This window comes from Bidens hawaiensis, unplaced genomic scaffold (genome assembly GCF_021521415.1).
Source record: "Bidens hawaiensis isolate Kalapana, Puna unplaced genomic scaffold, B.hawaiensis_p1.1 tig00033191_1, whole genome shotgun sequence".
NCBI classification, from domain to species: Eukaryota; Viridiplantae; Streptophyta; class Magnoliopsida; order Asterales; family Asteraceae; genus Bidens; species Bidens hawaiensis.
In genome coordinates this window covers 198806-226633 of record NW_027495685.1, presented here as the reverse complement: position 1 = coordinate 226633, position 27828 = coordinate 198806, and the positions used below count along the sequence as shown (strand labels likewise).

The window sequence follows — 27828 nt, the reverse complement described above, 5'->3', positions numbered from 1 at the left end:
TGTTTGGACATGTGGTAACCATTCTTGGCCTTATTCCAAGATAAAAACCGAACCAAACCGAACTAAACCAAGTTTACTCGCTTAAGACACAAGTGTGTTTTTAACCATTAAAGCTTATATACTTCTTTAAAAATACTTTATAAACTGATTTTAATTATTTTCACAAAGTACTCGGAATGTTGAATCCAACTTGATCTTATAACAAAGTTTGGACCGATTAAACCGAACACTCGCTTAACGGACGTTGTTAGTTCTAAAACAATAGAACTACATACTTGGTTAAGTCTCTTTAAGATTTATTGAGTTATCTCATACATTTATTATTTTGGAAAGTTGACTTTGGGTTTGGTCAAGTCACCAAGACCGGAACCGACCACCCGAACACTCGTTAAAACCCGTTTTAGTATCTATATTATAAAGGGACTTGCTTTCTTGCATTTTTACCCACCTTATTACTTAACATAGGTTGAGTAAAATTAAGGGCTAGATACTTTAACCCGGTTTCGAGCAAACTTATATTTTTAAAGGACTATTATTATAATTTCTTAAATATTTACATTTTAAACCTTAAACTTTAAATTGTTTACATTTCTTATCATTTATTTTCATTTAAAGACTTCCAAGACAACTTTTCTAATACAAGACTTCTTCTTCTTTAGGCTTCGTTCGTTAAACTCATCATTCCGGTTAATCTCCAAATCATCAAATCTTTCAAGTTTATTACTTGAACGTGAGTACTTTCATCCCCCGTTTTCACTCTTTTATATTTTGGGGTGACATTGCAAACTTATTCAAATCCAAATGATTTATACTTGAGTCTTAAACCACAAACTTTATTGTATACTTTACTTAAATAAATGCTCGATTTGGTGTTATATGCTTATATGCTTAAGTGCTAATATGTTTACCGCTTTTGGATGGTTGATTCATAAATCCGAGTATATCTGGCATCCCCTTATAGAAAGGTGTCGTTAATGTATTCTTATTAACGATTTCATACAAAATCCGAGTATATTTGGCATCCCCTTATAGAAAGGTGTCGTTAATGTATTCTTATTAACGGTTTCATTTATCTAAATTGTTGCTATTATTTATTGTTTTGTATACAAGTTGTGGAATTTCATATTATATATCTATTGTTCAAAAACTATGAAATTGTTCACCAACCTTTGTGTTGACAAAATCTATTTATGCAATGTTACAGGTTTGACTTTAGGTTGACTCGAGGACTTGAAGAAAAAACGTTATCGAGACTATTAGGATATTAGCAAAACGAACAATATATTATTTACTATGATTTGAATTCGGTTATTGTATGAACAAGTTATGTGACTCTTTGTATTTTTATGAATTTAAATGAGTTGATTAAATATTGTCACTTAATAGTGTCGTGTGCGATGAACAATCAGTTGCGCCCCGACGTTTCCATCATGGTCGGGGTGTGACAGATTGGTATCAGAGCCCATCGACTATAAGATAGGTGGTTAGACGTAACGACCTAGTATAGTTTAGGCTTTATGGTCCTTATACGTGATGCTTTTACGTGTTTACCCTACTTGATTGTTTATTGCACTTATTTATTTATAAACTTGATTAAAATTCATTTTTAAATCATAAATGTACACATACACACACTTTCATAGTATTCTAAGGTATCCTTACCTTAAAACGCAAAACATTAGTTTTTTTTTATTATGTTTTATGGATCACAAGCTTAACTTGGATTCCGTTGTTTACACAAAACCTTATTCGTTGTTTAAAATCTCCTTAAAGATTATCCTTACCTCACATACACACACTTTCATAGTATTCTAAGGTATCCTTACCTTACATTATTCGTTTTTAATATTTATATATGTATATTTGGATTTTAATTTTATTTATTGTAAAAAAGTTAATAATTAATATACTTAAGGTTTGATGATGAAATGGTTTCACAAATAAATGATATGTTATAATCCGGTTTAAAAGCTATCTGGGTTTAGTGATACCCATTATCCGTTTATTTTCTTTATTATAAAATTGTTTCTTAATTTTAAATGATATCTTTTTTTAAAATAAAATAGGATATTAATTTTTAATACATTCCTATTTTATAGGATTTTCATATCAAATATTTGATAAGATTATTTTTTAATATAATGAGATGTTAAGAGCTATCTAGGTTTGATGAGACATTTACCCATGAATTCGGGTCAAATGCGTGAGAAACCTTCATTTACAAATAAAGTAATCTGATGGCTTGAGAGAATGGTTGTTTTACATTTTTTGTTTTTTAATATTTATTTTTTGGATTTTAATTTTCTTTATTGTAAGAAAGTTAATAATATACTTATGGTTTGATGATAAGATGGTTTCATAAATAAATGATACGTTATAACCCGTTAAAAAGCTATCTGGATTTGGTGACCCATGACCCGTTTATTTTTTTTACTATAAAATTGTTTATTAATTATAAATAATATCTTTTTCTTTTTAAATTGGATATTAAATTTTAGTATATTCCTATTTTGTAGGATTTTCATATCAAATAAATTTGTAAGATTAATTTTTAATTTAATAAGATGTTATAACCCGTTTAAGAGCTATCTGGTTTTGGTAAGACCATACCCATGAATTTGGGTTAAATCAATAAGAGGCCTCCATTTAAAAATCATGAAATTTGATGGCTTCAATAAGAAGGGGAGCGACCACATCACGACACATAGAATTTTTAAGTGTTTGTTTGTATATATTATAGATTATAGAAATAATCTATACACTCTTTATTGCACCATTAACCACTATAGTTGTATTAAAATATACGCATAGCTTAATGTGAGATATTTAAGACTTAAATCTAGAAAGACAAAAGTTTCGCTTATGATAAAACTAAGAGGTCTAAGTTAAGCCAAATGATTTTATCGCATAAAATAGATTTCCTCTTAAGATTAGAATTAAAATGATCGGATGGGTCAATAGTTCGTTAATAATACAAATAGTTGCTGAAAACAAAACCTTTTAAAGCCTGTGTAAAATTAAATTAATATATATTATGTCTATTATAATGTGGTGTAGTGGTAGGAAGTCTGGGTTCTTTAATGAAGACCCAAGTCTGGTCCCCACGGACGACACTTTAGAGAGGGCATGTGTGGCTTAATGAAAGAAGATTCTGGTTCGATCTTAAAGGCGTCCGGATTTCACCACCAGTGTAACTTCGGAAGTGTAGGTTTTCCCCGATACTAAAGTTAAGTTAAAGGTTCCATATGACTGGGTTAAACGAATCGGTGATGATATTACCGTGTAAAAAGTACCCAAGCAATTATGTGTTTGTTTGTGGAGCATTTAATAAAAATAATCCTATTCTTAAAATATGGATAACAACCATTTAGTGGACGCGTCAGCATTTCTTCTTTCTCTTGTCCAATTATTATTGTTATTATCAAGACTTGTCTTCTTCAACCCCACTTCATCGTCCCCAACTAAAACCCTAACCTGCAACTCCACCTCCATCAATGGCGAACTTCGAAGACGGATTCTCAGCAAGCAAACTATTCAGCCAAGGCTACTCCTACACCTACGACGACGTCATCTTCCTCCCTCACTACATCGATTTCCCCACTGATTCCGTCCAACTCTCCACCAAACTCTCCAGAAACATCACTCTCTCCGTCCCCTGCGTTGCATCGCCGATGGACACCGTCACCGAGTCCTCCATGGCAGTCGCCATGGCCTCCCTCGGCGGCATCGGCGTCATCCACTCCAACAACTCCGCCGGAGAACAAGCCGCCTTACTCCGGTCCGCCAAATCACACCGCATCCCCTTCGTCCCCACCGACTTCCTATTCCTGAACCCTAACGACTCCATTTCCTCCGCCTCAGTCTTCGACTCCGCTCCGTGTGTTTTCGTTACGGAAACCGGTTCTCCAAACGATAGGAAGCTGTTGGGTGTGGTTGATAAGCAAATTTGGGATAGGTTAACTGATAAGGAAGCCAGGGTTTGTGACTACATGAGGAAGAAGGTTCTAACATTACCCAACACGTCGACTTTTGATGACGTGGCGGGTTATTTAGCTGCTAATGAGTTAGGTTATGTCCCTTTGGTTGATTCCAATGGTGAGTTTGTTGATGTGGTGAGTGACAAGGATGTAGAGAGGATTAAGGGGTTCCCGAAGGTAGGGTTTCCAACGGTTGGGGAAAACGGTGAGTTTTTGGTCGGGGCGTCGATTGGGACACGGGAGAGTGATAAGGAGAGGTTGAGGCAGTTGGTTGATGCTGGTGCGGATGTGATTGTTATTGATAGTTCGCAAGGGAACTCGATTTATCAGATTGAGATGATTAAGCATGCGAAGAAGGTGTATCCGAATTTGGATGTGATTGGTGGGAATGTGGTTACTATGTACCAAGCGCAGAATTTGATTCAGGCTGGTGTTGATGGGTTGAGAGTCGGGATGGGTTCAGGTTCGATTTGCACCACGCAGGAAGTTTGTGCGGTTGGTCGTGGTCAGGTATTTTATAAACCTTATCAACTAATAACTGGTTGAATTAGTTTTGACAGGTATTGTTCGTTACGATACTGGCATCGGTATAGCAACTAAAAAAAACTAAAGAAATATAGTTGTATTGACATATTGAAAACCATAGAAATGAATATAGTCATGATATGTCCTAGTAGATATCGACACGTGTTTTAGATCGATAAGAAATCATAAAAACAAATATCGCTCTCAATGTTGGTATCGCCTCACAAAATTTTATACCGGAACGTTGAGAATTTTTTTTATTTATTTATTTAAACGCCCATGTGTGTTTAACCTTTTTAATAAATCAGCATTAAAAAAATAGAAAACTTTGTAGTTTAACTTTAAAGTATGAATTTATTGTGGGCAATTTATAAAAGATGAAAATTATACTGATTCAAAAGTTTTTATGAAGACCTTTGTGGCCAAACTTTAAAACAAAAACTTGTGCGGTCAATTTCAGAAAATGAAAAGTTTGCTATTCATTGCACAAACTTCCAATCACCAATATTAATCTAGTTATTATATAATTGCAGTAAGAAGTTTTTGTATTTAAATTATCTTGTCATTTGTGTTACTGTTATTATAGGCTACTGCAGTATACAAGGTATCATCAATTGCTTCACAAAGTGGCATTCCTGTTATTGCTGATGGTGGCATTTCAAATTCTGGGCATATAGTCAAAGCTTTGACTTTAGGTGCATCAACTGTCATGATGGGAAGCTTCTTAGCCGGAAGCACTGAAGCTCCTGGAGTTTATGAATATCAAGTAAGGTGCTGTTTGTTTTTGCAGACATAAACTGTCTGCAAGCTGATTTCATCTGTTTTCATGTCTGCAACTGAAGATGTGGTCTGAAGATCTGCAAGCTGAAAATATAAGACTGTTTGTTTTTATAAGCTGATACTGTCTGCATAACTGTCAAACTTATCTCACAAGATAGAAGTCATTTATTCAAGTTACATCTAGTTTTTAGTCTTTGCTTGCCATGCCGATTTGGTTTTGGTGGGTGGTGGAAGGTGGTGGTGGTGGATGGTGGTAGTGGCGGCGGACGGTGGGTAGTGGCGGTGGATGGTGGTGGTGGACAATGGGTGGTGGTGATGGATGGTTTTGGTTGGTGGTGGACGGTGGTGGTGATGGATGGTGGTGGTGGTGGGTGATGGATGGTGGTGGTGGCGGTGATGGATGGTGGTGGTGGTGATGGATGGTGGGTGGTGGACGGTGGTGGTGATGGATGGTGGGTGGTGGACGGTGGTGGTGGCGGTGATGGATGGTGGTGGTGGTGGCAGTGATGGATGGTGGTGGTGGCGGTGATGGATGGTGGTGGTGGTGGCGGACGGTGGTGGTGATGGATGGTGGGTGGTGGACGGTGGTGGTGATGGATGGTGGGTGGTGGACGGTGGTGGTGGCGGTGGATGGTGGTGGACGGTGGCGGCGGGGTACGGGGGTGGTGGTGGCGGCGTACGGTGGGTGGTGGTGGCGGCGGACGGTGGTAGGAGCAGTGGATGAGAGGGTGGCTGCAAAGGGAGAAGAGTAGGGTTTTTTTGTGAAGATGTTTTAAGCAAGATTTCCTTGCTTTTCTTTTAAGATGAAAGAAGATAACTTCAGATCTGTTTTAAGAAAAAAAACAAACAGTCTTCAAGGGTAATGTCTGCGCGCCTGCAGACATTAGCTCCCTTGAAGATGTTTGAAGAAAAAACAAACACCCCCTAACTTACTGAACTTTAAACCAGACTTGTAGACGAACCAAATGAACATAAACAGAGTGTGTATGTGTTCGTTTGTTTAACTTTAACCAAACAAACGTTTGAACACGAACTACTAAACAAACGGGGTTTTCTCGTTTGTATTCGTGGTGAAGAAAATGAACATTTTTGTGTTCGTTAACCGTTTATGTTCGTTTGTCAACAGTATAAATGAATGGTTCCTGAACATAAGCAAACGAATATAACCGAACATAGAGAATGATAGTGACTGAGCTAAAGGCAGTCTAAAGCTGGTTAAAAGGAATGCGAATAACAATTTGTTGGGCATAAAAAGTTATTAAAACTATGCCAAGTTGTAATGAATCAAAAAGTTTTAATTGAATATATTAACGAACTTAAACAAACATTCACTAACGAACATAAATGAAGGAACGTTCATGAATATAAATGAGCGAATGAGAGTGAGACCTTTGTTCTTTTAACCAAATGAACAAAATGTTTGGTCTATGTTCACTTGCTTATTAAATAAAAGAACATAAACGAACTTCTCGGCGAACAATTCACAAACTGTTCATAGAGCGTTTGACTTATTTACATGCCTACTTTAAACCGTCACCCAGAACTAGTTTAATGAAGTTTATATAATTTTTATTTTTATTTTTTAATTATAGGGTGGACGTAGGGTTAAAAAGTACCGTGGTATGGGGTCTTTAGAAGCTATGACAAAAGGAAGTGATGCTCGGTATTTGGGTGATACGGCTAAGATGAAGATCGCGCAGGGGGTTGTTGGGGCGGTTGCGGATAAAGGGTCAGTTTTGAAGTTTATTCCGTACACAATGCAGGCGGTTAAACAGGGTTTTCAGGATCTTGGTGCTGATTCTTTGAAAGCAGCCCATGAGTTGTTAAGGTCCGGGACATCAAGGTTAGAGGTATGTATATTATTATACCCTCGTCTTTTCTAAATTAAATGAAGGTAAAATTGTAGCAGAGGCCTTAGGTTCAAATCTAGCTGGCTTGTATTGATTTCTTGCCGCCAGGGTGTGCATTAAACAGGAAAAACCGATCCATAACTGAAAAACTGAACTGAAATAACTGAACTCAAACAAAGATTGACAGTTTGGTCTTATGCTTAACGAATTTTCGTTTCAGTTTTGCATGTAATTAAAACCAAAAGAATAGAACTGAAACAAATTTATGGATTTTCATTTTTTATTTTGAATCTTATGTAGTTTATTAGAAGTTAATAAATAGTGCAGCCCAAATATTTTAAGCTCAATTGTATAATAATCAATTAATCAGTAATTAAGAAAAAAATTTTTGGCCCGACCTTATTATTTGGGCCAAATATTTTTTCGGCTCATTTCAAGCCTAAATGGTAAACCTGAAAAACCAAAACCCAACTTAGAACTGAAAACTGTTATAAGAGGTTCAAAAACCAAATTTTTGATTTTTGGTTTGGTTTGAGCCAAAAACAGCCAATGCACACTGCCGGAGTGCTGGTCACTTAGCCTTAGCAGAGTATTGGTGGGCCCGTTAGTAATTTCCGACGGCTTCTCATGGCTAAAAAAAATTATATATTGTATGAGTTTCTTGTAATGATTGTTTTAGGGCGAAATACGTAATTTTGATCTAGCTACTAATCGTGTGTTTTTTATTTGTTTAGGCACGAACAGGGGCAGCACAGATTGAAGGTGGAGTTCATGGCTTGGTTTCTTATGAAAATAAAGCATTTTAATGTTTTAAATCTCTGTTGTTGAGGTTGTTGGGTCTTTTTGTGGTTGGCGTGTTTTGGTGTTTGTTTTAGTTTTAATTTCTTGGATCGCTATGAATCGTAAGGTTTGATGGTTTAAAACGAGCCATCTCGAAATTAGTGGTACTTGATTACTGGAGTTTTTCAAGGTGCAAACCAGGCACACCATATCAAAATTTAGCGGTATCGCTACTGTCCGACACATACTTTAACATCATTAGTCGCAAATCACAACATCTTTACTCATGAGGAATACAATGGAATGGTCAAGAAGATTATAACGAATTCTCATGCCTGTCAAGAGAATCCCACTCATTTTTGGTATTGGTACTTTTCAGCATGGTACCAACTACCAAGATCCCTGTATCAGGAAATGGGATGAAGTGAAAACACAAGAACCACCATGCAAAATGTAACATACTAGGCGATCAAGTCGTCTTTAACAATGATACGAAGACGTTAGGATTGCCAGTTCTTATTAACCATTTGATGATGAATAGCCACTTAAAAATTAAAATACACGTTCAAAAGTAAAAGTTGAAAATATTATATCCCGCTCGTACTATGATCAAAAGTTGAATGCTCAAAAAGGTATATCTTGTTTACTTGGAGTTGACAAAAGTAGTAAAGCAAAATTCACAACACAACCCAACAAAATCAAATATGTGTTCAACCTAATTGACCCGAATCTGAACAGAATTCGGGATCGATTTCGAATCTTAACAGAGAATTCGACATTGCCATAATCAATTACAAGAATATTCTTAGTTGGCGCTAACTAGACGAATAAACACCAATGTATTTGATAAGACTGTCTTTTTTATATAATAGGAGTTCAAGTTTCATAGTTGTTTGAAAAAAAAATAATTGTGATTTAATATTTGTTAAAGAATATGTTGTTTAATGTCACGTCAATCTTTAAAAGATCGTCCACCACATCAAATTTAATTAGATGCATAGAATAATAGTTTTGGCTCTAATTTTCACAAGAAAAATTTTTACATAAGAAAAACATTTTTAGAAATTGAATCGGCTACCTTTGAGTAAGAACTCAAGCAGCGCATAGGTTATTTTTAAATTTAGCTTTGGTTTCAATCTATTTTCAATTGCCTTTGGAATTGACATGAGGTATTGTGAAAGGCTCAAAAATCGAACCGTACCAATTCTTGCGCATTCTTACCTTACAGGTTCAAATCTAGTTTGTCTGGTTTCTTGTCAATCACTTGCTAAGTGTATTGGTATGGCCCGTGAATTTTACCTAATGAGGTCTCATGGTCAAAAAATTTGATATCATGAATTTCTTGTAATGTTGTTATAGGACCAAATAAGTCATTTCGATCTAGCTACTGATCGAGTGTCTTTTTGTACTTGTTTAGACGCGAACACCTTTTTGTACTAGTTTAGGCGCGAGATCATGGCTTGGCATTGACATCTTATGGAAAGAAAGCATTTTAACATTTTAGATCTATGTAGTTGAGATTGTTTGGTCTCTATATCTAGTTAGTGTGTTTCCTTTTTGAGTTTTAATCATTATGTTCAAATGTTTCTTCCAAACTTAATTTTAGTGAGCTCGTCATCTTTCTTTTTTAAGACCAACACATTCATTAAGAACTAGCCGTGGGCAACAAGTACAAATAAACACCACACAACAAAACAAAGAAAACAGTCACTAACGTAGAACACGCCGCACCACCATGACAACAAGCCTTGAACTCATGAGCAATTAGTTGATGTGCATTGCCCATGCTTACATGAACATCGTGTTTTGAGATTTGCATAAACTATTTCGGTGCATTTTGTCACTACATATATGCAATATAACTATAGTGGTATAGTTTGATAATGACAATGATAATATGCGAGTAAATGACATGAAAACTCACATATTATAATTCAATCTCCTAAATTTTGTATTAACCGAAGCGTTTGAAACAAGATTTCATATGAAGAATCATGGTTGATGTCAAGGATCGACCGACAAAAGCATTGACCAAATCCAAAGAATTTTGTTGAACAAAGAGGCGTGATGGTCTTACCATGATCAACCATATGTGACGCACAGTCAAAAAATAGGATCAAGTGAAAACAAAAGAACCATAATGAGTCTCCATTCAACCTCTTGGTAATACATCAAGGTAGCGTTTGGTATGCAGGAATGATAGGGAGAATGGAATGATTCATTGCGTGGGAATGAAAAAAGTGGTGTTTGGTTGCTTAATGGAATGGAATCATCCATTACACATGGAATCTCATTCCATCAAAACCATTCATTCCTACCTCCCTTCTTTTTTTTTCATTCTATTCCCCCTTCACCCTACTTTCTCAACACCACCATCACCTAACAACAATAACAACCCCCACCACTACCATAACCACCACCAACACCTGATCACCACCATCGCCACCACTACCGCCTCCACCACCACCACCTTAACACCCGCGCAACCACCGCTGTCGCGTAACCATCGTAAACATTGTCATCGTCGCCGCCTGACCATCACCGGCCGCCGCTGTCGCTGCCTAACCACCACCATCGTCGCCGCCACCTTACCATCGCCATCACTACCAATGCTACCACCGCTTGACCACCCCCACCCCCACCACCACCGTCGCCACTACCACCACCATTTTAGTCACCGGAGCTAACACCACCACCATCGTCATTGCAGTTTTTTTTTCTTTCTTTTTTTTTTTGGTAAAAAAAATTATTAATAATACCTATTTCCCAACAAGTAATTAATTTATACAACTTCTTTGGATACCAAATAACATAAAATAATAATTCATTTCATTCCCATAGGTTAGCCAAACAAGACAAAGGAATGGTAATGATCCATTCCATTCCCCTGTCTATTCCATTACTTCTCTCATTCTATTCTCCCTTCATTCCATTACCTTCAACCAAACATACCCCAAGAATCAAGTTAACTTTTGCAATAATATGATAATGTTATGATTGTTGGTTCTTAGTGATCATTACATGATGAAATAACAACTTACAAATCACAATTCATGATCATAAATAAACTTGGTAATATTATCTTGAACTCTTCACTAAAAGAAAAAACAATGTTATTTTCTATTTTCTATTTATCTAATTTTGCCAAAAAAAATGGTTGAAAAAAGAAACATTTTGAATATCCGTTGGTTCATCATTTGTTAAAACTAGCATTAGTTCTATCGGTTGTAAGAGAAGTGTTGAGAGATGTTTTTTTTCAATGAAGCACAAGATGGATTTGCGTAATCGGATGGGTGATGGTTATAAAAATGATGCTTGCATTTGTTATTTGAAAAGGTGTTCTTTTCGAAAATCGCGATTGAAGACACTATGAATCATTTCCAAAGCATGAAAATGCGTAAGAAACAATAGTAATATGTAATATATATATATATATATATATAACATGACTTTGTATTTTTTTTAATGTTGACGATATACTTTTGTTATGATAGTGATAATGCATTTTATTTGTTTGACCGGCCGACCCGACCTATCTGGACCCGAAAACTTTGACGCCAGAAAAAAAATCAAGCACTAAAAATTCTCAAACCCATAGGAAAAAATTCTTGGCTTCGCCACTGATGGTGGGCTTGTGCTAAGTCTTCAGTCACGAGTGTATAAGATAGTCTTTTGGCGTTAGGTTACCTGGATTTATTAGTTGGTTGTTAAAAAAAGTTTATTTTATTATATAATAATTAAACGAAAGGAGCAATATAGTATTGTATAGTAGGGTAAAGTTACTACAAAGGACAACAACAATGAGAAGGGTGAGAAGGAATATAATCCATTGATTTTAGATTTGAATGTCGGAGGTTAATTTAAGAGAATAAATTGATGGGAAGGGCATAAAGGTAATAATCCATTTTTGTTGACTTTCTTTATCCATATGCAAGGCACATGTCAATTCCCCCATCATTTTAAAATATCTATAACTTTTTCATGAAACATTCTTTTTATAAAAAAATTTCACCATAATAACAAGCGTTTTTTTATCTTTAATATAAGTATTATATTGTTATATAAACATAAAAAAATGAGTAGGTTTTTTATATTGTGTTATTGGTTGTTCATTGTTATTTTTAATTGGGTTTTTCTATGCATTGTGTTATAGATTTTGGTTATTGTGTTATCAATTGGTACTCATATTAAACAATTAAACCAAAGATTACGTCATTGTGTCTTTTTGTTTGTTATTGTGTCTTTGTGCTTATCATTTGTCTTTCTACTTATCATTGTGTTTTAGTCATTGTGAAGAAAATAGTATTATGTTCATTGTGCATTACGTTCAAGTCATTGTGTAATGTGTGGTTTCCATTGTGTTTTACATTTCAGGTCATTGTGTCATGTATTCATCATTGTGTTTTACATATTAGATAATTTGTTGTTATTTTATCATTATATTTGCATATTATTATTACACAACTGTGTTATTAGTATTAAAAAAAAACACAATGATGAGTTGAAAGACAAAATGACGAATAAAACACAATGACAAACAGAAAGATGGTGTGCGTCGGATATGCTTAAAAGAATGACTCTCACAACTAAGCTTTAATATTAAAACGAAAATCCTAAAACCACACACAACCGGCAAGTGTACCGATCGCAAGTAGTATAGAGCTAGGAAGTCCGGGTATCGAACACGTGGACACGTAAGACGCTAATGATTACAAACCCTAGACAAGACCTACCTAAGAATAATATTTAATTGATTTTTGATTTCTTTTAACTTAACTGAACTAACTAGACTGACTGACAAAAGTTACCAAAATAGCAGACTTAACAGGGAACTAACTGTGTTAACTTCGGATGGAGAAAAACGTCTACCTAGGTCTGAATCAAACTGTAGGCCTGACAAGCTAATGGATTGGATGATATCTAGACACCGGTCCCTGAAGATGACACGACTAAGGATCGCTCGGGCTCACTGGATTACCTCTCGGTCTCACTCAACAAGCCTAAACTACTCAAAATCGACTAAAACGACCAAACCGGGAAACAATTGCTAACGTATTCTAATGTTGACTCACCTCTCGGTCTCACCAACACTCGACCCTAATGGCAATGAATACTACACAACCAAGGATAGAGGACAATTCAACTTAAACCAAAATAGATCAACTAATCGCTCAAAACACCTAAACCTGACAAGAAACAAACTCGCTCTCGCGCAATCCTTAATCTAGCATGCAAAGGTAATGAGACGACCCTAACTTCTTATCACCTCTCGGTCTCTAAGAAGGTGCCTAACCGCTGTACTTTAACCTCAAATTCACGCAACAAAACCCTACGGTTGTACCTACCGCAAACAAACCCTAAACACAAAGTCTAGAATCAAACAATGCACCGATCAATCAACACAAAACTAATTAACCAACACACGGGGTTTATGCAATGAATCACCAAAATTTCCAGCCCTTAAACACAAACTATTTCATGTCTAAATCAAACTTTACCTACAATAACAATTAACATCTATCAATCAAACAATCCAACAAGCTCATCAAACAGTAACAATTATCATCATTCCTAGTTAGAACTAACAAGTTTAGCCAAGAATCATAATTGGACAGCAGCAAATACTCATTGAAATCACCATAAAACTCATACCAATCATCTCAAAAATCATTCAACAATTAATACTAATCAATAACAAGTCAATCCTTAAAGCAATTGCAAAACTAGTTAGCAATTCAACAAGAATAAGAAAGATTGATGAACAATAGTTTAAAGAAAGGATATGAGATGGTTTTTGACTGCTCTTTGCTGCTGTAAAACTGATGGTAAATGATCACCGACACTTGTTCTTGCTTCTTCTTCCTTCCCTAGCCGTCACACGATCACAAACCTAGCCGATAAAAGTTTTTTTCTTTCTTTCTTTCCTGCCACTGTTCCGATCGGCCTGCTCTCCTAGCTTAGGGTTTTCTTTTTCTTTTTTATGTAATAATATAATAGGATCTTGGGCTTTTCCAATATGCATATGGGCCGGGCTTTGAGTTTTACTTGAAAACGTATGCGTAAAAAGCTCGTAAACTGCTCGAAAAGTCCGGTTTCTTTCTTTCTTTCACCCAAAACCTACAAGATTATTAAAACTATGTAAAACCTATATAAAACAAGTAAAAATACATAAAATATAATATAATACGTAAAAGGTGCGAAAAATACGTGTGTTTTACAACACTTCAAAAGACTGACGAAAAAAGACATAATGGTAAACAAAAAGACACAATGACGTAATTTTTTATATAACAAAATCATACTCATATTAAAGATAAAAAAACGCTTATTATTATGGTGAATTTTTTATTTAAAAAATATCATGTGAAAAAGTTATAAACATTTTAAAATAATGGGGTAATTGACATATAACTTGCATACCCAAAAAAAAATATATACACTATTATTTTTTATAGCCTCTTTCAACCCAACCCAGTATAGGATAAAAAAGAAGAGAGTTTTTTATTTTATGGAAGGCAGTAGTATTGTTATTAGCCTAGTCCGTGTCTGTGGGCGAAGAAGATTTAAGATTGATTGTACTCCCATGGAAGGAGTTGTTCTGAAGCTGCCGTCGTTTTCACAACTCATAATAAGCAGCCCTAATTATAATCGAAGAGCAACAAGTCCCCTCAAACTCCTCCGCTTCAGTTTCCCCACCAAATCTTCTTATTCAACAGCAGCAGCCGTCTCCCTCGGCCACACTACCCGACCCGATTTTCATATTCTTCACCAGGTAACACTTTTCCAATTCCCTAACTTAAATTCATTTCCAATTGGAAAATATCAACTCTCAATTGGATGATGCATAGCTTTACACTTTTGCTTTATTTTTTATTAAGCTAAAAAATGCTTCTTTTGTTTCATTCACTCCAACTTAATGGATTAAGGATTGGATACATACATACATACATACAGGGATTGCTCTACCTTTATTATTATTATTATTATTATTATTATTATTATTATTATTTATGCCCTATTTTATAAATACGCTCTACTTTTTAAATGTATTATTATATTTTTTTATTATGTAAATGTCATTCATGTTATTGAACTGCTTATATGATAGTTGCATTTAATCTGTTAGACGTGTCATTCATGTTATTGAACTAGTAACAGTCTTTAACGTATCGTGTTGGTGCTGGTGTTTACGAAAACTACACCCTTATAGTTAAATGTGTCGTGTTCGGGTTCACTAGTCCGTCCAACCCATTTAACAGAATACGACACGCTTTGCCTGCCCTAGTTATTATGGATAGATATTGTGAATCATGTTATGATTAACTCACATCTTGCAGAAGGTAAACAATGGATCAAACCTCGTTTACTTAGACAATGCAGCAACTTCACAGAAGCCATCAGCTGTTATAGATGCTATTAACAATTATTATAGATCATATAACTCAAACGTGCATCGTGGAATTCATTTCTTAAGGTAATAATCATATATAAAGGTTTGATTCCTTGCTGCTTCTTAGCTTATTATTTTCCACAATTTTATTTAAACCCAGTGCACGAGCAACAGATGAGTATGAAATGGCAAGAAAAAAGGTCGCGGCTTTTGTAAACGCGCCAGAATCTAGTGAAATCGTGTTCACAAGAAATGCTACTGAAGCGATTAACCTTGTAGCTTATTCATGGGGGCTTTCTAATTTAAAAGCCGGTGATGAGGTGTGTGCTTTTAGGCCTTTTGTTTTAATATTCTTGAATAAAAACGTAACTATTCTTGTAATCGGCTTTAATATCAATACCTGCAGATAGTTGTTACAATTGCTGAACATCATAGTGCCATTGTTCCATGGCAAATTCTATCTGAGAAGACTGGTGCGGTTTTGAAGTTTGTTAGTTTAACAGAGGAGGAAGTCCCGGATACCAAAATGCTACAAGATTTGCTTTCCAAAAGGACTAAACTGGTGGTTGTTCATCATGTCTCAAACATGCTTGGTATGTATGTATGTATGTATGTATATGTTACGTGCATCGTCTTTGACCAATTTTGGTTGCAAAAGTTTTTATCTGTGTGATGTAGACGGCATGATATTTTAAAATGTAGCTTCGGTTCTTCCAATTAAGAATATTGCTCAACGGGCACATGATGTTGGGGCAAGAATACTGGTGGATGCTTGTCAAAGTGTACCACATATGGTTGTTGATGTCCAAGATCTTGGCGTTGATTTTCTTGTTGCTTCTTCTCACAAGGTGAGTTAGTTTCACTAAAGGTTGATCCCAGTTACGGTTGTGCATGGGTCGGTTTGTGTCAGTTGTGGGCTAAAACCATTCGGCTTTGGTTTTTTCAGTTTTGATTTGGGTTAAGTTTGGTTTTTTCGGCTCAAAATAATTAATTTGGGCCTAAATCTTTTTGTTAATTGATGGCTACTTGATTATTATGCATTTGGGCTATAATATGGATTACACTGTTTATTAAACTCTCAAAAACCTTTGAGATTTAAAATTTAAAATGTAAATTCATAGATTCGGTTTGATTTTTTGGTCTTTATTACATGCATAACCGAAACCGAACTGAACATTTGGTTTTTACCACATAAAACCAAACTGTCGGTTTTTGTTAGGGTTTGGTTATTTTGATTTGGTTTTTTCAGTTTCATGCACACCGCTTCCCCAATCACTTGCTTCTAAAGTTGTCTTTTTATAAGAAACTAGCGTGTCATACCTATTTCAATAATAATTTAATTATTTAAATAAAATGATTTTGATTGAAAATGCACCAGTTGAGTTTCAACATACCAAATATTTTTAGCTATTTTTTATTTTATTTTATTTTACCATTTGGTCTGTTAAGAGATACAACATAACCTGAATCGACATGTTCATAAATAATTGACTTACAATGGTCACTTGTAAATAATACATATTCGATGTTTATGAATTGAGGGATAAACATGCTTCAGATGTGTGGGCCTACAGGCGTTGGTTTCTTATATGGAAAGAGTGAACTATTGGCTTCTATGCCTCCATTCTTAGGTGAGTCAGCTTTATATAAACAAACCTCAACCACTTACCTGTTTCACTTGGGACATTCTTCTAATACATAAAGTTGATAGAGTTTTTGAGTGTGTCTTTATGGTTGATATTGCAGGTGGTGGGGAAATGATTTCTGATGTTTTCCTGGACCATTCTACGTATGCTGACCCTCCATCCAGGTCGGCTGACTCGATCTATTATAACCTTGTTATAAACTTTGACTCTTGAGTTCAAAGTAGAGTTATAAATGTCTTTTGCATCAACCATCCACATGGACCCGCCTGAACTTTGATTCTTGCGTCTTGAATCCATGGTTATGATGTTTCAGATTTGAGGCTGGAACACCTGCGATTGGGGAAGCTATTGGTTTAGGAACAGCAATTGATTATCTTTCTCAAATTGGCATGCAAAAGATTCATGATTATGAGGTTATTTTCATCTGTTCCGTTCTTGCTTTTATATTCATCTTCTTTGTCTTTATACATCAAAATAACTGAGTTTTCAAATTTCAATCTATCTCAACTAGTATTACTGAAGTTTGGTAAAACGGGTGGTGGGTCGGGTCAGTTAACGATCCAAAACTGCATTCAGGTCAAGCGGATCCTTTTTTAAAATGCCAATTTGGTTCAGGTCAAAACAGGGTTTGACCAAATGGTCTAGGGTTGAAACGGGTCGTTTAGACTTTAGAAAATAATTACAGGTTCTTTTTGAAAATCTGAATTTGGTTCAGGTCAAAACAGGTTTTGACCAAAATGGGCTCGAGTTGAAACTTGGTCGTTTTAGAAGAACAAAGAAACAGGTCCTTTTGAAAATCCCATCTGGTGCAGATCAAAACGGGTTTTGACCAAAATCGGCTTGCTTAAAACGGGTCGATTTAGAAAAAAAAAAGTGAAAATGGGTCTTGTTTGGTTTAGTTCGGGTCAAAACGGGTGTTGCTGGCCCATTTTATAGTTTAAGTAGACCCAATCAGTCCATTTAGTAAACAAAAATTTCCCTAATCAATCAATTTTATGAAATGGTGTCTCATGATTGCCAGGTGTGATTTTACCTTAAATCATCATTTAATTTTGTTTAATAGGTAGAGCTGGCTAATTACCTTTATGAAAACCTTCATGCGATTCCCGGTGTTCGTATCTATGGGCCGGCGCCTTCACAGACGGTTCATCGGGCGGCTCTATGTTCGTTCAATGTTGAGGGCCTTCATCCCACAGATGTAGCCACTTTTCTTGATCAACAGGTATCCAGTAAAAACACCAACTTTGACCTTATAATATCCAAATACCATTAAACCAAACAATCATATTTAGTGATGATCTTGTTTTGGTACAGCATGGAGTAGCCATTAGATCCGGGCATCACTGTGCGCAGCCACTTCATCGGCACCTAGGGATAAGTGCAAGTGCGCGGGCCAGTCTTTATTTCTACAACACGAAAGAAGATGTTGACGACTTTATTCGGGCACTTAATGATACCATTGGTTTCTTCAACTCTTTCAAGTAAATCTTGCTAATCTACAATGAAATGTGTTCGTATGTGAGGCTACACGTATTTGGATATTCTCTTGTGATGTATTGATGTACTTTATATTTTATTTTATCTTTTGAAAAAGAAACTAGCATATATAATGAAAATAAACATAATAGTATCTTATTAGAATTGTGTCCAAACCTATACGAATCTTAAATGTGAAGTGCTAGCTAAGGCGATCACTTCACACACAGAAGCACCAACATTTATAAGTTTGGTGTATACTAAGTACAGGTAGAAAGTTGAGAAAAATCCATTTCGAGTCTATTGCTCTCATATTAGGGTCCATTACCCAACAGCATGTTAAGGGTGCAGTCACTTTTACCACAGCGAACGGAGTTGGGGGTGTGTACATTCGTGACTTGTAAAAGTTTTAACAGTTCTAAAGAAACCGACTGGTTAAATTTTGAGGCATGCATAGGTGTTAGGGATTGCTTATTTTAACCTACTTATAATCTTATTAACTTTTTGAAAAGTAATAACGCGTTCGGGATTGGTTTTGTGTGGGGGAAAAATTGATAAGTCACGCTTTTATGACTTAAAATCATTGAAAAAGTAACAAGGAGCTAAAATAAGGAATCCGAAACACCGCCAAAGAAAGAACCCATGAGACTTGTTACTCTTTAAAAAAGTAACTTCCACCTTCTGCACAATAAATCAACACATCCACTCACCACATCATGCAAAAGTGATTTTCGAGTGTCGGGCTTATGTAAAACAGAAGTGATTAGCGATATCTCAGTTAAAGAGAGAAAACAAAAGGCTTGAAACACACTTTTTATATATTAAGTAGGGCTATATAAAAGAGTTGCAGCATCTGTGGAATTTAAATGAGGTCCAATACACAAAATATCAGTACATGTACCAAATTAGATCCACCTCTTTTTCCTCTATAAATTAGACCGTTGAAAGACAAAATTTTCTTTGGAAAAAGACAAATTCAAAATTTAAAAACTGTAAAATTTCCTTGAGTTTTTGCTTGCTCATTATGGAATCAAACAAGTAAATGCTTCTCAGCCATTGAACTTGTGTTGGTTCACTAACGCCGTAGTGAAGGAAGCAAGCAATCATACATTCGTTCCATGCGCGAAGTCACCATTAGCTTATGTGCAGTCTGCAAGTCTGGCTTCCCTAAATCGCTGATATCCTGCCTCAAACTGTCCACAGACATAATGCATAAGTACATATGCTTATAACACATATAAAGTGTAAACACCTCAAGTTACATAATAAATTTATTTAGAAAAAAAAAACAAAAGCAAACTAACCACTGCCATTCACCGGTAGCCTTTGCTTGCGCCTCCACTGCTCTATAAAGGCGGTCCAAGGTATACAAAACCAATCCATACATACATTGAGCATCCTTTTCCTGCAACAACAAATCAAATTCATTTTGCACGTTAATATCAATTTCAAGTTATTGGTAAACAATAATAAAAGAGTAGCATTTACCAGCCCCTGGTCGATACGACTCTGGAACTGCATAATTCTCTTCTCAACTTCCACTATTAATAATCTTCTTTGCACCCGAGCAATTCTCCCTTTGCCTTCTGCCCTAGTGTCCTGGAAAACAAAAATTATAAGAAAATTGGTAAATGTACTATAGAGTATTTGCATGCTAAATATAGATATAAACAAAATATATATTTTTAGCATACCTGTTTGAACCATGCACGTAATAACATGAGGACAACAAGCGAGAGAAAAAACGCAGGTAAAGCAGCAAGGATAGCAAAGTTAATCTCGTTGGCCCGTAATATCTGGTTGAGTTCAAGCATTGCCCTATTTGTAATACCATCATTAGAAAATAGTTTTAATTATCATAAATTAGAAAATAGTTTAAAGAAATTATGATTGCAACTTACGTTTCAATGTCAAGTTTTAACTTCTGAATCTGTAAATTGCAAAAAAAAAAAAAAAACATAAACAAGGTCAGCTGACATAGTTTGAAATTAGGGGTGTTCACGGTCTGGTTTTGACAGTTTTAGGGACAAACTGTCAACCAAACCATTAGTACCGGTTTTTGATTATCGAACAAGGGTGGGAGTATGTTACTTGAATAAGCATTGCACGAGCAAGTTCACCCCCGAGAAGATTCTGAATTGGATGCATAAGCTCCTTCTCGTATCTACAAAATGTTTGATTAAATTTTAGAAAAACGGGAAATTGTTGCAAATATTACGCAACAAAGAGGGAGTACGGGTTTGCAAATATCGTGTAACCCAATTACCCAAACATGATCCATTTAACCTAAATATCATCTAAATGAGTTAAATGGGTTGACAAGTTGGTGGGTTGTAATCAAGTTGTAAACGTGTTAAAACGGGTTTCAGGGTTGTAATAAATGGCTTGGTGGGTTGACCGCTTTAATATACATATTAAACAAGCCAACCCAAACACAAAAACCTGACTATTTTCATTCAACCTGTAAATGATCCATAGTCAAAGATATCAATCCTAACCTGGACACACTTAAAATCATGTAACATGAACACAGCCTGTTTAACCCATTTATCTAAACAAGTCAAACAGGTTGACAAGTTAGTAGGTTGTAATCAAGTTGTAAACTTATTAAACGGGCTAACGGATTGTAATAGACAGGTCAAACTGGTCAACCCAAACATGACATGTTTAACCCCATTTATCTAAACAAGTCAAATGGATTCAAATACATACCTGCCCATTACTATTTCAAGCAATTCCTGATCCGATGCATTTTCTGGGAACTTTTGACCTTTTGTCTGCTCAGTAAATGCCAACAACATTCTGCAAAAAAGGATTCATATAAAAATACAGAGTTTGTTACACCCGCCTTTTAACTGTGCAACTAACCTGTGTAGTGAGTTAGAAGTTAATTGCACCTCCTCAAGTTCCATCACTCCCCTATGCCTTTTTCTAAACGTCTCAAAAAGCTCATCTCTTATAGCTATAAGCTGAAATAAAATAAAATGATATAGATTATTATTGCGCAATAATATCATATTTGTGATCACAAATAACATGATATATCTTTTAGAAAGTTAACTCAATAGACAAAAAAGTCTTACTGGTTGCTCTACATGGTCAGTCATAAAAACGGTTACAGACTCTTTTGCATCCGAAATCCAATTATCAATGTCAGAACTCCCAGCCAATCTACTATGACGGAAAAGCCATAGTGAAAAGATTGTAATTCCAACCGCACCGACAGTGTAGCGCATCCAATGTTGAGTCATTTTTCTTGGCTTCTGGTGTTTGGCAACCTAAGATAAAACAATAGCATGCATTATCTTAGGGTTTAGGATTAGAATTTAGTAGGGTTGTACACGAACAGAACGAACACAAACGCAGCATGTCCATGCTCGTTTGTTTAACATTAACCAAAGACAAACAATTAAATGAACAAGGTTTGTTGTTCATGTATTGTTCATTAGAAAATAAACATGTTTGTGTTCGTTCAGGTTCGTTAGTTGACAGTATAAACAAATGGTTCACAAACATAAACAAATTAATATAACTTAACATAGATCACGAAAATAACTGAACTAAAACCAATTAAAAGTAAATGTGGACAAAAATATGTGTTGGGCCTAAAACCTTAGTAAAACTAGAATAAATTGAATGGGCCTGTAGCATTTAAATGAGCATATAAGTGAACGTAAACGGACGAACTTAAACAAATGTAGACTAACATATATGAACGTAAACGGTGCGAACATAAATGAACGAACATAACATGTTTTCATTTTCGTTCGTTTAACTAAGTGAGCAAAATTTTTTGTTCATGTTTGTTTATTTATAATTTAAACGGACATAAACGAATTTCCTGCCAAACAATTCTGAAACATAAATGAAGGAACGAGACATGTTTATGTTGTTGGTGTAACTAAACGAACAATTTCTTTTGTTCATCTTAATAAACAAACATAGACAAACTTCCCGCCAGTCAGTTCGTGAACAGTTCCCTAAACATTCGGTTCATTTACATGCCTAGGGTTTAGTGTTTGGGGATTAAGGTATAGAGATTAGGGTTGAGGGGATCAATCAAAACCATAGCCTTAAGCATATTTAGCATTCAATGGAGTATATTAGGATTCAGTTTTTAAGGCCATGGGAGAAAGAGAGCAACATGATTTTAAAAATAAATATGCAAATAGAAAGTATGAAAAAAGACATTACCAAGAGAGATAAGTATACATCAAGCTTGCTTAGATTCAAATAAATCAAATTAATGTTATCTCTAATCGCGCAGTCGGTCCACTGAGAGCCTTGTTGGTTTATACCAGGCAGTTTCTCAAACAACAAAGGCGCCGAATAACTCCCATCAACAGAAGAACCGGGCTGCATATTCAATTGTAAGTTTAACGAACAACATGTACGTACGCGTATGAAACTATGAATTGAGAACTAAAATGTTAAATTACCTGGCGTATTGCACTAACATGTCCAATTGATGTTTCCAGTTCTAAAAACAAAGCATTTATCGTTCTTAGTAACGAAGTCACTGACTTCTCGGGCTCCTTCAAGATCTGCTCCCCAACTTTGTCAACTTCCACATAGACCTGATGAGTTACAAAATACAGATTCATTATTCATAGGGCATCAAAATGGATACTTGATTCAACGATAATAATATTGAAAGAGAGAGAATGAAACCGTACCTGTGCTAAAAACGTAGCTAATGAGTATCTTAAACTAGTTAATACAATTATCCTCTCGGATATATGTGCAGATGCTGCAGTAGTAAGACTCTGCATGCCAGTACCATGGAAAAGATAATCATGTAGCAATTGGCCCGAACCATCGAGAAACGCTTTAGGCCCTCTTTCGAAAACCATGAAGTATGCTTTCTGAGAAGTAGATCCCTGATACAGTGACAATGGAGATGAGAATTTGTAGCAACATGTAGAGGAAACAAAGTATTAGAATTAGAAACCTCTGCTCTAGCTTGCCAAAACTGTAAATTCTTGTCAACACTATGCAAGTTGAAGAAAATATGTTCCAGTATGTCTCCTAGAACCTCATGGACTCTGGATGCATCAGGTGTCAGCCTGGATCATGAAACGAAGCATATGCTATACGTAAGTAAACCCTAGGTAAGTAATTAATTAATTAATCAGGTGCGTAGGGAAATAACTTGTAGTGGTGAAGAGACGCTGTGGGCAAGGGAAGCGGGAGGCAGTTCCCACGGCGTCTTCGTGTGCGCTTGCAGAGGCTGGAAACCCTCTCCAAGAATGTGATCTTCTCGCCCACCTTCAAATCCGGTAAGAATCCTTTGCGGAGGATTTTGGAATACAAGGATTTCAATGATGAGTTTGAGGAAGAAGAAGAAGAAGAATAATCTTCCATCGCTGGTTATTGCTTCACGCAGTTGGAATCTATCTGGTTGTCAACAACCCTATGGGTTTTTTTTACCACTAACGTTTAACTAAGGAAAGGAAAGCAAAACATTTCCATTCACTTTCTTTCTTTTTTTTTTTTTTTCCTTTCCTTTTCATTCATTCAATTCATTCTAAAATGAAAGGAAAGAATTTATACTATAAAACCCTTTATTTTTCTTTTCTTTTCTTTTCTTTAATGAAACTCAGGAACACACTTATTGTTCTTTTCTTCCTTTAATGAAACTCAGGAACACAACATTTTCTTTCCATCCCTTCATTTCCTTTCCCTTGTTAAATGAAACTCGGGAACAGAGTGCTAGGGTTGTCAATAAGAATGATTCAAAACACACCTCTACCTCGCTACATTCATCATTGTATGTTCTATAATTAGAATTAGACGTTAGTCTCACCGTAGGAGGGGGTCTACGATCAACCTCTGGCAGCGTGAGAATCACTCAGTGATATGATACGGTAATGAGATTATAGGAGTTAGTATGAAGAGAGAGTAGAGAGAAATAGGGTGAACGAGAATGAGTATACCTTAGGCTGAAATGTTCTTTTTATAGGCAGTCGGAAGCTTATCTATGGAAGCTTAAGCTTTTTAAAGGGAAATGGTCAACTCCTCTTTCAGCTTATGCAGATTATTAATACCTTTTCCGTGCAACCCGTGTTCTGCTTTTATCTGCCATGTCGTCACTCTTGCTTAATGGCAGGTACCAGATTTATGTCAGTCTATGACTTTTTCTGCGGTTTATTGTAGCGAGAGCTCCTCTGGTCAACTTAGGAATCTTGCTGGGGAAGCTTCGAGCTTTCCCGTCTAGCAGCTTGCTGCTTTTATGTTCCTAAGCTTCCCTAGCTTAAGAGTGAGTAAGGGTATCCACTTCATCAGCCCCCCAGTCAGAAGTATTCGAATTGCAATGATGAATGCTTGTGACTTAACTCTTTTTTCTTCATGATGTCCCCCTTGGGTGTTTAATGCCTTTGGACTCAGCGGCATACCTCTTTATAGACCAATGCGTTATCCATTTTGCTATTTTTGGGCTTGTTATAAGGAAGCCCAAGAGCTGGAAAATGTTTCATTGTCGTGGGGTCTGGAAGCTTATGACCTATACTTTTCGCGTTTGAAATTTAGGGTGGAAGCTAGAAGCTTCTCATAGTGACCTTTCGATCATTGTTGTGGCTTTCAGTTTAACGACTGTCTCCTGCTATATCTGACTGATTTGACGCTTATGGCAGGAAGTCATTATGCTACTAAGGTGACAGCTAGCCCTAATTTGATCTCAACCTTCCACCTATCCCTATCCTTCGGGGATTTGAAATTCAAAAATTTCTTTATAACTCCCAAAGGACCGCCATTTAAGCAACTCTCCGTCTTTCTCGCCTTTTATCTCTTAGTTATAACCTCCTTTTTCCTGTGGTTTCTTCCCTCATCTTTTCTTTAAGGAAGACAGCTTTTCTTCCTTCCATCCTTCTTTTTATCATGGGTTCCAAAGCAGACATGGCTACCCAATTTTCCAAACTAACTCAAGCGGAACTCGATCGGTTTTGCTCGGAATATGGGATATGGGCCGATCTTAAGCCGGAGTTACCCAAACCTTCAACCTCGTTTCCGGTTGTCCTCGAGGCAAGGTTGCACTTTATACCCGGTATTTCGACCAATCCAACCTCCGATATCCTTTTTCCAAGTTTTTTCTTAATGTTTTGGAGTATCACAGCGTTTGCCTTGGCTAATTGGCTCCTGTTGGTGCCGCTAGGATATGAATTGTAGTTTCATAACTGAGTATAAAATCAATTTCGTTGAATAGGATATATATGCTACCCCCAAAATGTAAAAGCGTTTAAAAAAGGGGGTGTGAGAAACTCATCTTGAAACCGAAGACAAACTTGTAATAAAAGCCGAAAGCACAATAACGAAACCGAAGCAACCGAAAGTACGTTAAAGAATCCGAAACGATTGAACTTCTCGAACTATAATTAAAACAAAAACAAAGTCTAACTAACGGGATTGAAAAAGTTGTAAATATTTGGTTAACAGAGTTAAGCATTATTTTAATGTATTTTATTAGCATTTTATAATATGTTATTATTTTTAAGTTTTAACGTTTTAAATTAATTAAATATTAATTTAACTAACATGGGAATTTTATTATTAATATAAGAATTCTAACGTTGATGGAGCGTCAATTTTAAAGGTTAAACTTTGTCCGGAAAACGTTAGTGTAATATAAAGATTAACAAGCTAGAATCTTATAGTTAACAAATGGAATCATATTAATGATATTATATTATTTAATTATGAGTTTATTACTAAATGAGAATGATATTATTTACGAAGCACGAGTTTTATTGATATATTTTATTCCCGAACATCATTTGTTTAGCGTATGAAATGATACTAATAAAATGCGAAATTAATTAATATAATATTAGCGGGTTTTCACGACACTTAACGATTATAAAACAAAACAAAAGTTGTTTTATTTGAATGAAAATTGGCAAAAATAAGTTTGAGTATTATATTATTTGTAGTCATAAATTCTATCAGTCTAAGATTTATCACGAATGCGTTATTTAATATATTTTATCCATTAACGAAAAAAAGAAAAAAAAATTAACAATAATAAATGTTACAATATTAACGGTTTGTCGTGAATCGGAATCGAGTATGAAAAAGTTGGTTTTTAGATGCATAAAAACAATAAAATATAATTTCTAACAAATTTTATTGAGATTAAAACAATTTTATTTAATTTATAACAATTGCAACAATTTAATTTGTTTATTACGAAATACGATAAATAAAAAAATGAAGTTTAAAAACGTGTTGACTCGGGTTCAAACCCAGGTCGTATAGCTTAGTCTATCAGGTAAAAACCAGTTGGACCAGATTACATCTTCGGTAAAATAACATAAACAGAAGTTTATAACTCATTATCCATGTTTATCTTCTTTACATTCAACCCTAGATTTCAATTCGATTAGATTGCTTCATGTTTGTCAATTTTATGTTAGGGGTTTCAATTGTCACCCAAAAACTAACAAAATCCATATGTTAGTTACCTGGAAAGATCTTTGGTTGATGGAGAACGAGACTCGCCAGAAAACGGATTTTAAATGGAGAATTTCATGATATATAGATTATGTTAGATGAGATTGAAGGTTGGTACGAGTTTAGATTGAGGTTAGCGGCCTATATATACTACCAATTGAAACGATTAGTGTTTAATTGATGATAAATGCGTTTCCATAAATTCGGCCGGCGGTTTACGAAGTCTACGGATCAATTAACTCGTGTTTGAATGTTATAATACGTTATGGGCAAGGATTGCTATATGTTAATGAAGATTTAAGCCGTTACAACAATCAATTTGGTCAAAACGCAAGTAAAACGGGTTATTGGGGATTGCCGGAAAATGTCGCCGCCGCCGGCGGTCTATTGCCGGAAAAACGGGATGAGGGGGGGGGGGGGGGCTGGTAGTTGGTTTAATATAATACTAATTTAATTTAAATGAATTTTCATTTTTGACCCCTGCACTTTAAAGTTTGATTTAAAATAGATTATAAATTATAATTGCATTATAGACCTTGTACTTTGGAATACATTCAAAAGTGGAATAATAGTTAGAAAATTTGGATGATTTTTATACTATACCGCATAGTTTGAGGATTGTGTAAATTGCAACTTAAATTCTCGGAGTTTCGATATTGAACAAAGTGAATAATAAACGAACGAACGACATCATCGAGGAAATTTATTAATGAGGAATAATAAATAAAATACATCGAAACGAATTTGAGGAATATATATTTATAACAAAACCGAAAATTTGAAATGGGTCGGGTTTTCGTGTTTGAAAAGTAATGAATGCTACAGGATTCACAACTTTTGAAAATCTCGTCCCGAAATAAAATAAAAATAAAATTTTACAAGAAAACAACTAATATATGGAGTTGTTTAAAAGTTTTAACAACTTTTTTTTATATACATAGTTAAATAAAAACAATAAC

At 35.4% G+C, this 27828-nt stretch overlaps 3 protein-coding genes across 3 annotated transcripts; 2 read left to right on the top strand and 1 right to left on the bottom strand.

Annotated features, from left to right (window-relative positions):
• The first annotated feature begins 3465 nt into the window (after window positions 1-3465).
• LOC143584597 (inosine-5'-monophosphate dehydrogenase 2-like) lies at window positions 3466-7982 on the top strand. The gene is made up of 4 exons (XM_077066617.1): window positions 3466-4487; window positions 5089-5268; window positions 6875-7132; window positions 7867-7982. Exons 1-4 carry the CDS (start codon window positions 3495-3497, stop codon window positions 7936-7938), a joined length of 1503 nt encoding a protein of 500 aa, XP_076922732.1. The 5' UTR covers window positions 3466-3494; the 3' UTR covers window positions 7939-7982.
• A 6513-nt stretch (window positions 7983-14495) lies between these two features.
• LOC143584595 (cysteine desulfurase 1, chloroplastic-like) lies at window positions 14496-18433 on the top strand. The gene is made up of 10 exons (XM_077066615.1): window positions 14496-14684; window positions 15250-15386; window positions 15463-15622; window positions 15709-15895; window positions 16005-16150; window positions 16861-16933; window positions 17049-17112; window positions 17262-17361; window positions 18012-18170; window positions 18263-18433. The coding sequence occupies exons 1-10, from the start codon at window positions 14496-14498 to the stop codon at window positions 18431-18433; spliced, it is 1386 nt and encodes a 461-aa protein (XP_076922730.1).
• Window positions 18434-19458: 1025 nt separating this feature from the next.
• LOC143584594 (protein DGS1, mitochondrial-like) lies at window positions 19459-23788 on the bottom strand. The gene is made up of 14 exons (XM_077066614.1): window positions 23577-23788; window positions 23376-23490; window positions 23101-23304; window positions 22864-23001; window positions 22619-22780; window positions 21508-21702; window positions 21293-21393; window positions 21137-21226; window positions 20516-20588; window positions 20326-20354; window positions 20119-20242; window positions 19913-20023; window positions 19729-19829; window positions 19459-19617 (listed from the first exon to the last, which is right to left on the bottom strand). Exons 1-14 carry the CDS (start codon window positions 23786-23788, stop codon window positions 19500-19502), a joined length of 1773 nt encoding a protein of 590 aa, XP_076922729.1. The 3' UTR covers window positions 19459-19499.
• Window positions 23789-27828: the final 4040 nt, after the last annotated feature.

What these genes read in the sequence shown, in the direction of transcription:
- LOC143584597 (XM_077066617.1), top strand. Translation starts at nt 3,495, where the DNA reads ATGGCGAACTTCGAAGACGGATTCTCAGCAAGCAAACTATTCAGCCAA. An exon ending in CTGGAGTTTATGAATATCAA is followed by an intron (nt 5,269 to 6,874) that starts GTAAGGTGCTGT and finishes TTTTAATTATAG; the next exon opens with GGTGGACGTAGGGTTAAAAA. An exon ending in CCGGGACATCAAGGTTAGAG is followed by an intron (nt 7,133 to 7,866) that starts GTATGTATATTA and finishes TTATTTGTTTAG; the next exon opens with GCACGAACAGGGGCAGCACA.
- LOC143584595 (XM_077066615.1), top strand. Translation starts at nt 14,496, where the DNA reads ATGGAAGGAGTTGTTCTGAAGCTGCCGTCGTTTTCACAACTCATAATA. An exon ending in ATTTTCATATTCTTCACCAG is followed by an intron (nt 14,685 to 15,249) that starts GTAACACTTTTC and finishes CACATCTTGCAG; the next exon opens with AAGGTAAACAATGGATCAAA. An exon ending in AAAAGATTCATGATTATGAG is followed by an intron (nt 17,362 to 18,011) that starts GTTATTTTCATC and finishes TTTGTTTAATAG; the next exon opens with GTAGAGCTGGCTAATTACCT.
- LOC143584594 (XM_077066614.1), bottom strand. Translation starts at nt 23,788, where the DNA reads ATGGAAGATTATTCTTCTTCTTCTTCTTCCTCAAACTCATCATTGAAA. An exon ending in GTCGTATCGACCAGGGGCTG is followed by an intron (nt 19,830 to 19,912) that starts GTAAATGCTACT and finishes TTGTTGTTGCAG; the next exon opens with GAAAAGGATGCTCAATGTAT. An exon ending in GCTACCGGTGAATGGCAGTG is followed by an intron (nt 19,618 to 19,728) that starts GTTAGTTTGCTT and finishes GTCTGTGGACAG; the next exon opens with TTTGAGGCAGGATATCAGCG.